This window comes from Nerophis ophidion, linkage group LG28 (assembly GCF_033978795.1).
Source record: "Nerophis ophidion isolate RoL-2023_Sa linkage group LG28, RoL_Noph_v1.0, whole genome shotgun sequence".
In the NCBI taxonomy this organism is placed as follows: domain Eukaryota; kingdom Metazoa; phylum Chordata; class Actinopteri; order Syngnathiformes; family Syngnathidae; genus Nerophis; species Nerophis ophidion.
The window spans coordinates 31,091,376-31,108,875 of NC_084638.1; the positions used below are offsets into that span (position 1 = coordinate 31,091,376).

At 40.7% G+C, this 17,500-nt stretch overlaps 1 protein-coding gene and 1 long non-coding RNA gene across 4 annotated transcripts in view; one reads left to right on the plus strand and one right to left on the minus strand.

Annotated features, from left to right (window-relative positions):
* Positions 1 to 17,500, plus strand: part of LOC133545681 (solute carrier family 22 member 4-like) — a 145,246-nt gene that overhangs the window by 99,968 nt on the left and 27,778 nt on the right. For both annotated transcript variants that reach the window (XM_061891486.1, XM_061891487.1), the window contains 3 exons: positions 1,244 to 1,398; positions 1,472 to 1,643; positions 1,706 to 1,832. In XM_061891486.1, coding sequence (XP_061747470.1) covers positions 1,244 to 1,398; positions 1,472 to 1,643; positions 1,706 to 1,832 — 454 coding nt within the window. The remainder of the gene's footprint in view (positions 1 to 1,243; positions 1,399 to 1,471; positions 1,644 to 1,705; positions 1,833 to 17,500) is intronic.
* LOC133545684 (uncharacterized) lies at positions 12,433 to 15,481 on the minus strand. 2 transcript variants are annotated; one of them, XR_009804915.1, is made up of 5 exons: positions 15,378 to 15,481; positions 13,141 to 13,215; positions 12,906 to 12,957; positions 12,665 to 12,760; positions 12,433 to 12,567 (listed from the first exon to the last, which is right to left on the minus strand). It is a non-coding gene; the product is annotated as an uncharacterized LOC133545684 (long non-coding RNA). The 2 variants fall into 2 exon arrangements; XR_009804914.1 differs by lacking the exon at positions 12,906 to 12,957.

Here is a 17,500-nt window from a genome sequence, read left to right on the forward strand (position 1 = left end):
ATAGAAAAAAAGGCATTACATTTTTATTTAAATTTTATTGGATATGCCATTGATATTTTTTTAAATTATTATTATTATTATTATTATTTGAAACTGGATTTTGCATGTCACTAAAGTTATATAAGCCTTGCTTGTTCAATATTTAATGCAACACTTGTTTGGGTCCCTCTTAAAAGGTTCATTTGTTCAACCTTGGCCCGCGGCTTTGTTCCGTTTAAAATTTTGGCCCACTCTGTATTTGAGTTTGACACCCCTGGCGTAGAGGGTAGAGCGGCCGGCCAGAAACCTGAGGGTTGCAGGTTTGCTTCCCACCTAGTGACATCCAAAAAATTTGCTGCTGTTGTGTCCTTGGGCAGGACACTTCACCCTTTGCCCCCGGCGCCACTCACACTGGTGAATGAATGATGAATGAATGATAGGTGGTGGTCGGAGGGGCGGCATAGCTCGTTTGGTAGAGTGGCCGTGCCAGCAACTTGAGGGTTGCAGGTTCGATTCCCGCTTCCGCCATCCTAGTCACTGCAGTTGTGTCCTTGGGCAAGACACTTTACCCACCTGCTCCCAGTGCCACCCACACTGGTTTAAATGTAACTTAGATATTGGGTTTCACTATGTAAAGCGCTTTGAGTCACTAGAGAAAAGCGCTATATAAATATAATTCACTTCACTTCAAACTGGCAGCCACGCTTCCGTCGGTCTACCCCAGGGCAGCTGTAGCTACTGATGTAGATTACCACCACCAGGTGTGAATGAATGTTGAGTCCCACTTCTCTGTGAGCGCTTTAAGTGTTTAGAAAAGCGCGATATAAATATAAGTTATTATTATTATTATTATTCTTTTACCACTTTTGACGTGTATTTGGGGTCATTGTCCTGTTGGAACACCCAACTGCGCCCAAGACCCAACCGCCTGACTGATGATTTTAGGTTGTCCTGAAAAATTTGGAGGTAATCCTCCTTTTTCATCGTCCCGTTTACCAGTTCCATTGGCAGCAAAACAGGCCCATAGCATAATACTACCACCACTCTGCTTGACGGTAGGTGGGGTGTTCCTGGGATTAAAAGCCTCACCTTTTCTCCTCCAAACATATTGCTGGGTATTGTGGCCAAACAGCTCAATTATTGTTTCATCTGACATCCCGTGGACAAAGATAAGACCTTCTGGAGGACAGTTCTGTGGTCAGATGAAACAAAAATTGTGGCCTTACTTCCTGTGATGCGTATAAATGCTGTTCCATCCAATCAGGTACGGGAGGAAGATAGTGCTGTTTGTCACCCTTGCAAGCCAGACGACCTGCATGTTCATCCAGGTCTTCTCTTCATCCTGGATTATGTTCTGCATCCTTTACTTTCTTTCCGGGATGTCCCACATCTCCAACTACCTGTCTGCGTATGTGCTAGGTACACGTCTATTTCAGGGGGGAGTCCCGGCTGAGTTGTCTCGAAAGGTTCTGAAGGTCTCTCTCCTCCGTAGGAATGGAGATCTTAGGTCCGCGTGTTCGTGAGTTCTTCGCCACGGCGGGCTCTTGTTTGTTTTTCGCTCTGGGCTACATGATGCTGCCGCTCCACGCCTACTTCCTGCGAGACTGGAGGTGGCTTCTGCTGGGCCTCTCGGTGCCAGGATACCTCCTCTTGCCTCTCTGGTGGTGCGTGTGGCTCTCTTTCTTCTTGCGCTTCTTTCCTCACTGAAGTTGTTTTGACCGTGCAGGTTCATCCCCGAGTCTCCTCGCTGGCTGCTCTCCCAGGGAAGAATCCAGGAAGCGGAGGCCATCGTGAAAAACGCCGCCAAGATCAACAAAAAGGAGCCGCCGGCTAAGATCTTCAATTCTCTGCAAGTCAGTGGTGATTTGGTGTTTTAACCTATTCAAACCATTCCACCTTCAACATATAAATAAATGATAAATGGGTTGTACTTGTATAGCGCTTTTCTACCTTCAAGGTACTCAAAGCGCTTTGACACTACTTCCACATTTACCCATTCACACACACATTCACACACTGATGGAGGGAGCTGCCATGCAAGGCGCCAACCAGCACCCATCAGGAGCAAGGGTGAAGTGTCTTGCTCAGGACACAACGGACGTGACGAGGTTGGTACTAGGTGGGGATTGAACCAGGGACGCTCGGGTTGCGCACGGCCACTCATTCTGGAAATTCAAACTTCCCTGTTTGCAAGTTAATTACAATTCCAGGAATTTCCAGAAATCTTGCTTTTCCAAAGCCCTATTTTCACCATTTTTTCTGGCGACTACTCCTTCCACATTTTTCAACGCAATTCAACCGTTCCACCATCAAAACTTTCCTCTTAATCAGGACTAAAAACAAAGTTGTTTTTTGAACTGGATAAATTCCCGGTTTTTCCGAAATTCTAGGAATTCCATAATACCATTTCTCAATGGTATTATGGATAAAAACTGTTTGATGTTTTTAAAACATAGGCATACGGCACCGAACCTGAACTTGTCGAAGAAAAAAGTGTTAACTGACGATTGAGGGAACCCCTCATGAAACAGTTCTGTAAAGATGAAGTAGTCTTGAGATTTTTCCCACACATACATATATATATATTAGGGGTGTTGAAAATAAACGATTCGAATACGTTGTGCGATTCAGAAATGATTCTCATTTTTAAAAAATCGATTTAAAAAAAACAACAATTTTTATTTTATTTATTTATTTTTTTAATCATCCATCCATCCATTTTCTACCAATTATTCCCTTTTGGGGTTGCAGGGGGCGCTGGCGCCTATCTCAGCTACAATCGGTCGGAAGGCGAGGTACACCCTGTACAAGTCGCCACCTCATCACAGGGCCAACACAGACAGACAGACAACATTCACACTCACATTCACACACTAGGGCCAATTTAGTGTTGCCAATCAACCTATCCCCAGGTGCATGTCTTTGGAGGTGGGAGGAAGCCGGAGTACCCGGAGGGAACCCACGCATTCACGGGGAGAACATGCAAACTCCACACCGAAATATCCTGAGCCTGGATTTGAACCCAGGACTGCAGGAATTTCGTATCCAACAATACACAGCAATACCATAACAATGCAATCCAATTCTAAAACCAAACCTGACCCAGCAACACTCAGAACTGCAATAAAGACACAAACACGACACAGAACAAACCAAAAGTAGTGAAACAAAAATGAATATTATCAACAACAGTATTAATTTTAGTTCCAATTTCAGCATAGCAGTGATTAAAAATCCCTCATTGACATTATCATTAGACATTTATAAAAATAAAAACAAACAACAATAGTGTCACAGTGGCTTACACTTGCATGGCATCTCATAAGCTGGACAACACACTGTGTCCAATGTTTTCACAAAGATAAAATAAGTCGTATTTTTGGTTCGTTTAATAGTTTAAACAAAATGAACATTATTGCAATCAGTTGATAAAATATTGTCCTTTACAAGTATAAAAGTTAAAAAAAAAAAACTTTACTACTCTGCTAGCATGTCAGCAGACTGGGGTAGATCCTGCTGAAATCCTATGTATTGAATAATTACAGAATAGTTTTGAATCGGAAAAATATTGTTTTTGAATCGAGAATCGAAAAAATCGATATATTATCGAATCGTGACCCCAAGAATCGATATTGAATCGAATCGTGGGACACCCAAGGATTCACAGCCCTAATAGACACACCTTCTCCTCATTCAATGCATTTTCTTTTTTTTCATGACTATTTACATTGTAGATTGTCACTGAAGGCATCAAAACTATGAATGAACACATGTGGAGTTATGTACTTAACACAAAAAGGTTAAATAACTGAAAACATGTTTCATATTGTAGTTTTTTCAAAATAGTCACCCTTTGTTCTGATTACTTTTTCGGACACTTTTTGGAATTCTCTCGATGAGCTTCAAGAGGTAGTCACCTGAAATGGTTTGTGCAAAGTAGTAATCACAGTAAAGGGTGGCTATTTTGAAGAAACTAGAATATAAAACATGTTTTCAGTTATTTCACATAACTCCACATGTGTTCATTCATAGTGTTGATGCCTTCAATAGTCATGAAAATAAAGAATACGCATTGAAGGAGAAGGTGTGTCCAAACTTTTGGCCTGTGCTGTATATATAATCGATTTCTGAAGATTCTGAATCAATTTAGAATCGGAATGAATAAGTATTGCGATTTGTAGGTCAATCTTTTTTCTTTTTTTTTTTGTGCACGCCTACATTGTTCGCTAACATGAAAGATTGTTAGCACATAAGGCTGAACGGTTCTATGTAAAAAAAATGTATATCCAGATTGCTGACAATTGAGAACACTTTTTTCTTCGACAAGTTCAGGTTCACTGGCGTATGCCTATGTTTTAAAACATAGGCATTCTCATAGTCAGCATTGTCACTGGCGTCCCACTGGGTGTGAATTCTCCTTGCCCTTATGTGGGTTCTTCCGAGGATGTCGTAGTCAAAATGGTTTGTACAGTCCTTTGAGACATTTTTGATTTAGGGCTACATAAATAAACATTGATTGATTGATTGATTGATGAAAAACATCAAACAGTTTTTATCATTTATCATATTGAGCTCACGGGGCAGAGGGGTTAGTGCGTCTGCCTCACAATACGAAGGTCCTGCAGTCCTGGGTTCAAATCCAGGCTCGGGATCTTTCTGTGTGGAGTTTGCATGTTCTCCCCGTGAATGCGTGGGTTCCCTCCGGGTACTCCGGCTTCCTCCCACTTCCAAAGACATGCACCTGGGGATAGGTTGATTGGCAACACTAAATTGGCCCTAGTGTGTGAATGTGAGTGTGAATGTTGTCTGTCTATCTGTGTTGGCCCTGCGATGAGGTGGCGACTTGTCCAGGGTGTACCCCGCCTTCCGCCCGATTGTAGCTGAGATAGGCGCCAGCGCCCCCCGCGACCCCGAAAGGGAATAAGCGGTAGAAAATGGATGGATGGATGGATATTGAGCTCATTTCCGCCTTGTCTTTGGTTTCTCATGCAAGGTCCCAGAAATAAATAAGTATAATGCATCAAACATTCACTCAACGTTGCATACATGTAATTAAGACAAGTCAATCAATTAGTGCAGTGGTTCTCAAATGGGGGTACGCGTACCCCTGGGGGTACTCGAATGTATGCCGAGGGGTACGTGAGATTTTTTAGAAATAGCAAAAATTAAAAAAATAAATATATTTATTGAATAATACTTCAACAAAATATGAATGCAAGTTCATAAACTGTGTAAAGAATGTATTCAGTGTTGACAGCTAGATTTTTTTGTAGACATGTTCCATAAATATTGATGTTAAAGATTTGTTTTTTGTGAAGAAATGTTTAGAATTAAGTTCATGAATCCAGATGGATCTCTATTACAATCCCCAAAGAGGGCACTTTAAGTTGATGATTACTTCCATGTGTAGAAATCTTTATTAGGGTCCGCCCTGCCTATGGCAAAGGACTCCACAGGAGTCCTTTGCCATAGGCAAGGAGTCCTTTGCCATAGGCAAGGACCCTATTGTTCCTGTAACGTTTTATTCTTTCTTTCTTTCTTCCGCACCGTCGCGCCCCAATTTCACCCTCTTAACATATTTCAAAACTCACCAAATTTGACACACACGTCGGTCTTTCATGCCTTCCCAACATATTAGGGAGCCAAACCAGAAAAATCAAAATTGCGCGCTAGCGCCCCCTAAGAAAAAAAAAAAACATACTGCTTGTAACTTCCGTTAGGAATGTCGTAGAAACATGAAACGAAAACCTCTGTGTAGGTCTGACTTAGACCTACATTTCATAATAGTATGTTCTCGGGCAAAAATCAACAGAAATTTTGCAAAAACCCATTCAAAGCAAAATTTTTACAAAAAAATGCTATTTTTGCCTCTTTGAGCTGTAATTTGACCCCCTTAAAATGCTTCAAAACTCACCAAACTTGGCAGACACATCAGGACTTGCAGAAATTGCAATCTAATGAAAAAAAAAAAAAACAAAACTCAAAATTGCGCTCTAGCGCAATTTTTCAATAAAACACAGAAAAAACTGCTTCCAGGAAGAAACCACAGACAAAACTGTAACTTCCGGTAGGAATGTTGGAAAGACATGAAACAAAAACTTCTATGTAGGTCTCACTTAGACCTACATTTTAATAATTGACAGCTATCAGAAATAATCAACAGGAAGTTGGCAATTACCCCTTCAAAATAAAAGTTTTGTAAAAACCCGTCACCTTTTTCAAATCGAAACTCCTCCCAGTGCGTTTGTCGTTTCGGCTTCAAACTCGCACAGGAGAGAGATTGAACCCTTTTAAAAAAAGTGATCGGACAAAGTTGTGATAAGTTCTACGGTTTTGATTTTATGCGCCTTCAAAGAACCCCTGCGCAAATTTTCCAAAAAAATATCAATTTTACCTCTTTGAGCTATAATTTGACCCCCTTAAAATGCTTCAAAACTCACCAAACTTGGCACACACATCAGGACTGGCAACAATTGCGAGCTAATGAAAAAACCAAACCCCAAAACTCAAAATTGTGCTCTAGCGCCCCCTAGGAATACAACACAGACAATACCCTAATTTGACCCCCTTAACATGCTTCAAAACTCACCAAATTTGACACACACATCGGTATGGAGCGGCAGACCAACTTATTAGGTAACCAAACCCCAAAAATTAAAATTGCGCGCTAGCGCCCCCTAGGAAGAGACAAAAAACAGACTGCTTGTAACTTCTGTTGGGAATGTCGTAGAGACATGAAACAAAAACCTCTATGTAGGTCTGACTTAGACCTACATTTCCAACAAAACACTTCTATAGCAAAAATCTAGAGGAAGTTGGCAAAAAGCCCTTCAAAACAAAATTTTCGCAAAAAAGTCAAATTTTGCCTCTTTGAACTGAAATTTGACCCCCTTAAAATGCTTCAAAACTCACCAAACTTGGCACACACATCAGGACTGGCAACAATTGCGAGCTGATGAAAAAACCAAACTCCAAAACTCAAAATTGTGCTCTAGCGCCCCCTAGGAATACAACACAGACAAACTGCTCCTAGGAAGAAAACAAAGACAAAACTGCTTGTAACTTCCGGTAGGAATGTCAGAGAGACATGAAACAAAAACCACTATGTAGGTCTGACTTAGACCTACATTTGAATAATTAACATACTTTGGCAAAAATCAACAGGAAGCTAGATATTTTCACTTCAATACAACAACTGCATTACTTTCACAATGCATTCAATAGTGGGACGAAGGCGTCTTAAGCCCTGGGGCTCGGGGGCAGCAACCCAAGGCGCGCTCGCACCTTCACACCCTAATTTGACCCCCTTAACATGCTTCAAAACTCACCAAATTTGACACACACATCGGTATGGAGCGGCAGACCAACTTATTAAGCAACCAAACCCCAAAAATGAAAATTGCGCGCTAGCGTCCCCTAGTAAGAGACAAAACACAGACTGCTTGTAACTTCCGTTAGGAATGTCGTAGAGACATGAAACAAAAACCTCTGTGTAGGTCTGACTTAGACCTACATTTCCAATAAAAAACGTCTATACCCAAAATCAACAGAAATTTTGCAAAAACTCATTCAAAGCCACATTTTCGTAAAAAATGCTATTTTTGGCTCTTTGAGCTGCGATTTGACCCCCTTAAAATGCTTCAAAACTCACCAAACTTGGCACACACATCAGGACTGGCAGAAATTGTGATCTAGTGAAAAAACCAAACCTTAAAACTCAAAATTGCGCTCTATTGCAATTTTTGAAAAAAACACAGAAATAACTGCTCCTAGGAAGAGGAAACGGATAAAACTGCTTGTAACGTCTGGTAGGAATGTCGGACAGACATGAAACCTCTATGTAGGTCTCACTTAGACCTACATTTTGATAGGTGGCATCTTTCAGTTAAAATCAACAGGAAGTTGGCAATTACCCCTTCAAAATAAAAGTTTTGTAAAAAGCCGTCACCTTTTTCCAGACAAAACTGCTTGTAACTTCTGTTAGGAATGTCGTAGAGACATGAAACAAAGACCTCTATGTTGGTCTGACTAAGATCGGGACTCGGGACACGGCGGCGGCGGCCAACGGCGGAGCCGACCAACGCTGCTTGCAGCTTTAATTTATAATTGAATCACTTATTAGGTTTTTAGTTATTTTTATCTTTTTTTCCAAATAGTTCAAGAAAGACCACTACAAATGAGCAATATTTTGCACTGTTATACAATTTAATAAATCAGAAACTGATGACATAGTGCTGTATTTTACTTCCTAATCTCTTTTTCAACCAAAAATGCTTTGCTCTTATTAGGGGGTACTTAAATTAAAAAAATGTTCACAGGGGGTGCATCACTGAAAAAAGGTTGAGAACCACTGAATTAGTGCGATCATTCCTCTCGCGTGTTGATGAATGAGAGGCTCACTGGGAGACATGTCAGCCGTCAAGCTAACGACAGAGCAGCGTGAGTCCTTGAGTACAATGGCAGCGTTTTGTGAGGAAGTCAAATAAATATGTGGTCGTCATACCAATTAGAAATTTCATTACATGTCAGAGCTGCCAACTCTTTCGACTCACAGACTTTGCTCTTGTTCAGCGACATACTGACTGAAGTTAATAATGGCCCGGATTGTATTTTCCGGACCATAGGGCGCACCGGATTATAAGGCTCACGACGGATGGTCTATTGTCGATCTGTTTTCATGTATAAAGCACACTGGATTATAGGCCGCGTTAAAGGAGTCATTCCATCCATCCATTTTCTACCGCTTATTCCCTTTGGGGTCGAGGGGGGCGCTGGTGCCTATCTCAGCTTCAATCGGGCGGAAGGCGGTTGAACACCCTGGACAAGTCTCCACTTCATCGCAGGGCCAACACAGAGAGACAGACAAAGTGGTCACATTACAAAAAAAAAAATCCTAAATGTAAAACACTTTCTTGTGGTCTAAATAACATGTAATGGTGGTTCTTTGGTCAAAATGTTGCATGGATGATGTTTTACGGATCATCTTCAAGCCGCTTTCAGGATGCGCCGTTATGGGCAGTCTTATTTACCTGGCTCACCTTCGGCAGCATTTTCTCCCCGTCATCTTTGTTGTAGCGGTGTAGCGTGCAAGGACGGGAGTGGAAGAAGTGTCAAAAGATGGAGCTAACTGTTTTAATGACATTCAGACTTTACTTCAATCAATAACGGAGCAGCATCTCCTCATCCGTAGCTCACTAGTGCCATAACAACGCCGGAAATGTGTTAAGTGAAAAACCGTCCGACCGGAACTCTCTAATAGCCTAAGTTCCTTAGGTGAATAATGTGAACTCACTACACCGTTATGTTTTAGCGCTTTCATGGCAAGTTTACTGACATATATAAGTAAGAACTTTACACTACTTTATATTATAAATGGCAACAGCGTAGGAAGAATGTCCTATAACAAGAAGATAGCGAAAAAGAAGAAGCTTATCGACCACGGGATTGGATGCGCACAAATTTTTAGGACTTATGCAGATCCCAAATACAAATCAGCAAGCACCAGAAGGTAAAAAAAGTTGCTTTCGCATAATATTGCGTTACAAAACGCCAGATATGTCTTAACTTATACACACACCATAATAATACTCGTATGTTGAAGCACAGTACAATCCATCAAAGTCGTACTAAAACATTTTGATAGATTTTTGAGCGCTGTGTGTCATGTTCTATATTTTCAACGGAACATATAAAATGCTGGTGTTGTTTACTTGAGTCATATTGCAGTCTTCACGTCTCTTATGTCGGACTGCCATCTACTGGTCACACTTATCATTTCACCATGCACCAAATAAAATAGCGCCGAAGTCGGTAAGCTAAACCAAAATTATTCCGTACATTAGGCTCAACGGGCTATAAGGCGTACTGTCGAGTTTTGAGGACAAAAAAGGAGTTTAGATGCGCCTTAAAGTCCAGAAAATACGGTATACAAAATATTGTCGCTTTTGCCGAGACGTAGAAAAGTCGCCCAGAAGGTAGTCAACCAACAATCGCTTCATTCGAACGAGCACATCACTATGGAGCGCAACTAGGCCAAAATAACATTAGCAATACGGTACCAATTTCCGGTACCTAGGAAGCGATACGGTACAAATTGTTGGTTCTTTTGTGTGTGTTCATGTGTTAATACATGTCAAATTGTTTATAATAATAAAATCAAATAAGATGTGTTATTTTGCATTGTGCACTGGTATCTCTTGTTTTTTTACATGTCTGAGTCTCATTTGCCAGTATTGTATAGTAGACTTTGCATGCAGCTGCGATTCCAAGACATTAGTTGGCAATAGTCTGTACACAGGGTAGTTTTGGTGACTTAACATTAACCTACACCGACACATTCAAAGTGTTAGGTCGTTGCCGAATTGTTTGTTAATGAAGCCAACAAGACTGAAGATACAATTAGTTGATAAACAAGATATCACAGCAGTTGGTCCTGAGTGTATTGCTGAAGTTAGGAACTAGTATTTGCTATAAAGTTTAATGTCGCAGTCTTGTCTTTTGTTGAGTCTTTCAAAGTGTTAATACTTTAAGTATTGTACTTATTACAAAACAACATTTTGGTTGTAATGTGCATCTTGGTTGTAGTTTTTATTAACACATTTTGAGGTGTTGGAATCCCCATGTACAAACCGCGTTTCCATTTGAGTTGGGAAATTGTGTTAGATGTAAATATAAACAGAATACAATGATTTGCAAATCCTTTTCAATCCATATTCAATTGAATGCACTACAAAGACAACATATTTGATGTTCAAACTCATAAACTTTTTTTTTTTTTGCAAATAATAATTAACTTAGAATTTCATGGCTGCAACACGTGCCAAAGTAGTTGGGAAAGGGCATGTTCACCACTGTGTTTCATCACCTTTTCTTTTTACAACACTCAATAAATGTTTTGGAACTAAGGACACACATTTTTGAAGCTTTTCAGGCGTAATTCTTTCCCATTTTGGTTTTATGTACAGCTTAAGTCGTTCAACAGTCCGGGGTCTCCGTTGTGGTATTTTAGGCTTCTTAATGCGCCACACATTTTCAATGGGAGACAGGTCTGGATTACAGGCAAGCCAGTCTAGTACCCGCACTCTTTTACTATGAAACCACGCTGTTGTAACACGTGACTTGGCATTGTCTTGCTGAAATAAGCAAGGACGTCCATGATAACGTTGCTTGGATGGCAACATATGTAGCTCCAAAACCTGTATGGACCATTCAGCATTACCCAGTGGGCACAGAGACGTTTAATTAACGTTGAAACAACGTTACTTTCTCGTGTTGAAATAACGTTTGATTTGGGTTGAAAATGAAAGTTGGATCAACGTTTAAATACTGACGTTGAATCAACGTCAATGTTTCAACGTTGATTCAACTTTCAGTTTCTACCTAACAGAGACGTTTAATCAATGTTGAAACAACGTTACTTTCCAGTTTTGAAAAAACGTTGGATTTGGGTTGAAAATGAAAGTTGGATCAACGTTTAAATACCGACGTTTAATTAACGTCAATGTTTCAACGTTGATTCAACTTTCAGTTTCTACCTAACAAAGACATTTAATCAACGGTGAAACAACGTTACTTTCCCGTGTTGAAATAACATTGGATTTGGGTTGAAAATGAAAGTTGGATCAACGTTTAAATACCGACGTAGAATCTACGTCAATGTTTTAACGTTGATTCAACTTTCAGTTTCTACCTAACAAAGACGTTTAATCAACGGTGAAACAACGTTACTTTCCCGTGTTGAAATAACGTTGGATTTGGGTTGAAAATGAAAGTTGGATCAACGTTTAAATACCGACGTTTAATTAACGTCAATGTTTCAACGTTGATTCAACTTTCAGTTTCTACCTAACAGAGACGTTTAATCAACGTTGAAACAACGTTATTTTCCCGTCTTGAAATAACATTGGATTTGGGTTGAAAATGAAAGTTGGATCAACGTTTAAATACTGACGTTGAATCAACGTCAATGTTTCAACGTTGATTCAACTTTCAGTTTCTACCTAACAGAGACGTTTAATCAATGTTGAAACAACGTTACTTTACAGTGTTGAAAAAACGTTGGATTTGGGTTGAAAATGAAAGTTGGATCAACGTTTAAATACCGACGTAGAATCTACGTCAATGTTTTAACGTTGATTCAACTTTCAGTTTCTACCTAACAAAGACGTTTAATCAACGGTGAAACAACGTTACTTTCCCGTGTTGAAATAACGTTGGATTTGGGTTGAAAATGAAAGTTGGATCAACGTTTAAACACCGACGTAGAATCTACGTCAATGTTTTAACGTTGATTCAACTTTCAGTTTCAACCTAAGATCAACCAACCAATTATCAACGTAATATCAACCAATATATTAATATAATTAAAGACAACAAAACATAGTGCATATATAGCTCCAGGCTGAATCCTGTTAATGCAAAATTAAAATGAAGTACAAACAAAATGGAGAATGTCAATCGATATAATTATTTATTTAGCCTGTGATGCCCAACCTATTCCTCCCTTCTGTCCAGAGGCATATTTCAGTTTATTTTTTATGGCATTATGGACCTTTGTTTCGGTCCCCTTCTGGGTATCCAAGACACTAACTGTAAACAGGCAAAAAGAATACAAATTAATTAAGGGTGCATGTGATTTACCCCAATCAAGTTGATGTAATTATTAAACACACACACACAAACTCACCTGTGACTACATCGAGCAGCTTCGTCTCGGCAAAGGCAGTTTTTTTCCCCTCTCCCCTTCATGTTCAGATTGGACATTAATTCATTTGTCATGAGCCTGAAATTGAACACGCAAGTCATACATGCAGGCCAAAAAGTGCGGAATTTTGCATTATTATTATTCCCGATCTAGCACTCATAGATTAGAATTTGGGTCTTACATCGCCTATTTTTAATATATATGTAGAGAAAGAGGAAAATACCTGTCCACGATGGTGCTTAAACAGCTCCACCAATCTTTGAGAGCCTGGCTGTCTGCAAATATACAAGAGAATGTGTTTAGCATACACTGGGGGAAGGGGCTGGCAAACACATTCATACATTCAAGTATAGAGCCTGTTTTATCTACACGATTTCATAACCTGAAATTTCTATCTAAATACAATAATATTTCCGATGTAAAAACAGCTACACAATTATAATGTTATAATTACTTACCAGTAAATCTTTCTTGCTTGGTTGAGTTTTTATCAACTCGTCAAGGTCGAGTAGTTCCTCCACTGTCTCCAATTTCTGCACATGGAAGGACAGTTTTATCAAAAAATTATCCTTTTTGGTATCGTATGTATCATAGCAAGTGTGCTGTGTCGTTCCATATGCATAAACTGAAATCATCGGTACATTGCCTTGCATTAACGTTTTGCTTTTCAATTACCGGTTGTGGTACATGTACTTAGACTTAGGGGCGGACCAGATGAAACGTGGGGGAGGGTATGTTTTTGGGGGGAAAAAAAGAGATTGTTTAGCAAAAACTGAAAAATAAATAGTTTGTTCTCCTGACGTATATATATAAAAAAAGAAAAAGTTTGCTCCGGTAAGCTCTGCAAAAAAAAAAAGTTGGTTGCCTTCTTGTGCCAAGAGAAAAATCTTTGTACCCCCCAAAAATTTCTGCGCTCCGTGCAGTCTTTTATTGTCAATCATAAAACATCTTTCAACAAAATCTGTCTGGATATTTTATTGTCATATATTTTGGTATACATGTTGGCCAACAGGGCTTCACGGTGGCAGAGGGGTTAGTGCGTCTGCCTCACAATACGAAGGTCCTGCAGTCCTGGGTTCAAATCCAGGCTCGGGATCTTTCTGTGTGGAGTTTGCATGTTCTCCCCGTGAATGCGTGGGTTCCCTCCGGGTACTCCGGCTTCCTCCCACTTCCAAAGACATGCACCTGGGGATAGGTTGATTGGCAACACTAAATTGGCCCTAGTGTGTGAATGTTGTCTGTCTATCTGTGTTGGCCCTGCGATGAGGTGGCGACTTGTCCAGGGTGTACCCTGCCTTCCGCCCGATTGTAGCTGAGATAGGCGCCAGCGCCCCCCGCGACCCCGAAAGGGAATAAGCGGTAGAAAATGGATGGAAAATGGATGTTGGCCAACAGGTCAACAGTGAAACCATTTGGAAGTTTCAATACTTGACAAAAGCTCTTGTGATAGCAGTACTGTCCTTATCAGTAAAATAAAAAAATCAATCAATCAATCAATCAATGAATGTTTATTTATATAGCCCCAAATCACAAATGTCTCAAAGGACTGCACAAATCATTACGACTACAACATCCTCGGAAGAACCCACAAAAGGGCAAGGAAAACTCACACCCAGTGGGCAGGGAGAATTCACATTCAGTGGGACGCCAGCGACAATGCTGACTATGAGAAACCTTGGAGAGGACCTCAGATGTGGGCAACCCCCCCCCTCTAGGGGACCGAAAGCAATGGATGTCGAGCGGGTCTAACATGATACTGTGAAAGTTCAATCCATAGTGGCTCCAAGACAGCAGCGAGAGTCCCATCCACAGGAAACCATCTCAAGCGGATCAGCAGCGTAGAGATGTCCCCAACCGATACAGGCGAGCGGTCCATCCTGGGTCCCGACGAGCGGTCCATCCTGGGTCTCGACTCTGGACAGTCAGTACTTCATCCATGGTCATCGGACCGGACCCCCTCCACAAGGGAGGGGGGGACATAGGAGAAAGAAAAGAAGCGGCAGATCAACTGGTCTAAAAAGGAGGTCTATTTAAAGGCTAGAGTATACAGATGAGTTTTAAGATGAGACTTAAATGCTTCTACTGAGGTAGCATCTCGAACTGTTACCGGGAGGGCATTCCAGAGTACTGGAGCCCGAACGGAAAACGCTCTATAGCCCGCAGACTTTTTTTGAGCTCTAGGAATCACTAATAAGCCGGAGTCTTTTGAACGCAGATTTGTAGTAAAGATCATAGCATTTAATACTACATGGATCCTTTTATGGGCGACCCGTGGACTTGCCTTTTGAGACAAAGCCTTGCTAACAAGTCAAACTAATTAAAAAGTACCTGTACTTAAAATAAACTCGCAACATTTTAAAAAAACATTAAAATGAGCCAGAAAAACCTAACTGCCATCCAGACGGGTGTTTTGAAGATCAAAATCAAGAGGAAGTAAATTAATACAGTGACTGGCGCGGCTGTAAAAGACAATGGGTACAGAACGAAAAAAAAATTGTTTGTTTTGTGTTAGCCTGGAAAAACAATTGTTTGCTTTTGGGCAGGTGGGGAAAAAAATTGTTGTCTGCTTGTGGAGAAAAAAAAAGTTTGCTCACGTCCAGTTTATACAGTCAAAAAAACCTTTTCCTACAACCCCCTTGTGAAAGGGCCACAATTATATCGATATGAATAACCAGTATTATCTCAAGGTACAAACCTGAATCTTTATGGACGTCGATGGTTTTCTTTGCAGTGAAATAGTTCGATTTCCAATTCAAATCTTCGCTCATAGTCCTGCTTGCTGGACTGGAAAGGAAGTACTTCAGCACGCATGCACACAAGCTTGGCTTTTAGTTCACGCTGCCATCAAGCGGCGGTTTCGTTGAAAACTGTCGCAAATGCCCAGGCACGCAGAATGTTTGGCAAGTTGAATTGTACACGTTGAAACGACGTTGAAAAGACGATGTCCCCCAATGATGAAAACAAACCAGATTTGCAACATATGGTGTGGTGGGGTCAGCTGGTTGTGATTTGGTCGGGATATGGTTGAGTGACGTCGCGACGTAATTTCAACCTCACCTCGACGTTGGACTAAGGACGGGTGCCCCCTGGGTAATGGTGCCTTCACAGATGTGTAAGTTACCCATGCCTTGGGCACTAATAAACCCCCATACCATCACAGATGCTGGCTTTTCAACTTTGCACCTAGAACAGTCCAGATGGTTCTTTACCTCTTTGGTCCGGAGGACACGACGTTCACCGTTTCCAAAAAACAATTTGAAATATGGACTCGTCAGACCACAGAACACTTTTCCACTTTGTATCAGTCCATCTTAGCTGAGCTTGGGCCCACAGAAGCCGGAAGCGTTTCTGGGTGTTGTTGATAAATGGCTTTGGCTTTGCATAGTAGTTTTAACTCGCACTTACAGATGTAGCGACAAACTGTAATTACTGTCAGTAGTTTTCTGAAGTCTTCCTGAGCCCATGTGGTGATATCCTTTACACACTGATGTCGCTTTTTGATGCAGTACCTACCGCCTGAGGGAACGAAGGTCCGTTATATCATGGCTTACGTGCAGTGATTTCTCCAGATTCTCTGAACTTTTTGATGATTTTACGGACCGTAGATGGTGAAATTCCTAAATTTCTTGCAACAGCCTGTTGAGAAATGTTGTTCTTAAACTGTTTGACAATTTGCTCACGCATTTGTTCACAAAGTGGTGACCGTTTACACATCCTTGTTTGTGAATGACTTAGCATTTCACGGAAGCTGCTTTTATAGCCAATCATGGCACCCACCTGTTCCCAATTAGCCTGCACACCTGTGGGATGTTCCAAATAAGTGTTTGATGAGAATTCCTCAACTTTATCAGTATGTATTGCCACATTTCCCAACTTTTTGGTCATGTGTTGCTGGCATCAAATTCTAAAGTTAATGATTATTTGCAACAACAAAAAAGTGTTTATCAGTTTGAACATCAAATATGTTGTCTTTGTAGCATATTCAACTGAATATGGGTTGAAAAGGATTCGCAAATCATTGTATTCTGTTTATATTTACATCTAACACAGTTTCCCAACTCATATGGAAATGGGATTTGTATAATTGCTAATGGCATATCAGCATTGATCTCAAGCATTTTGAAAAGTGGATCCTTACTTATGAGCGCTTTTTGTAAATACGCCTGTTTTGCTTTGACGTGACGTGCAACAAAGGTAGCGAAATATGTTACCATTTTATTTTGTACCTAGTTTTGAAGTCAGTTGTCGCTTAATAAAGTACCAAATTCAGCACCAATCTCTTATCAGCATACATCCATCTCTCTCACTGCCACTGCACATTCACACACAGAGTCCCCCTTCCTTTAGCTGGCCTTCCTCGCTTACATCCAATCACCAGTCAGGACTACACCTGCACACATTCACGGGCTCACAGACAGTAATGTAATTTGTTTGTAACTGTTCTTCTGATTATTGTTCTGCTTGAAAGATACACTATATTGCCAAAAGTATTTGGCCACCCATCCAAATGATAAGAATCAGGTCTCCTAATCAATCAATCAATCAATCAATCAATGTTTATTTATATAGCCCTAAATCACAAATGTCTCAAAGGACTGCACAAACCATTACGACTACGACATCCTCGGAAGAACCCACAAAAGGGCAAGGAAAACTCACACCCAGTGGGCAGGGAGAATTCACATCCAGTGGGACGCCAGTGACAATGCTGACTATGAGAAACCTTGGAGAGGACCTCAGATGTGGGCAACCCCCCCCCTCTAGGGGACCGAAAGCAATGGATGTCGAGCGGGTCTAACATGATACTGTGAAAGTTCA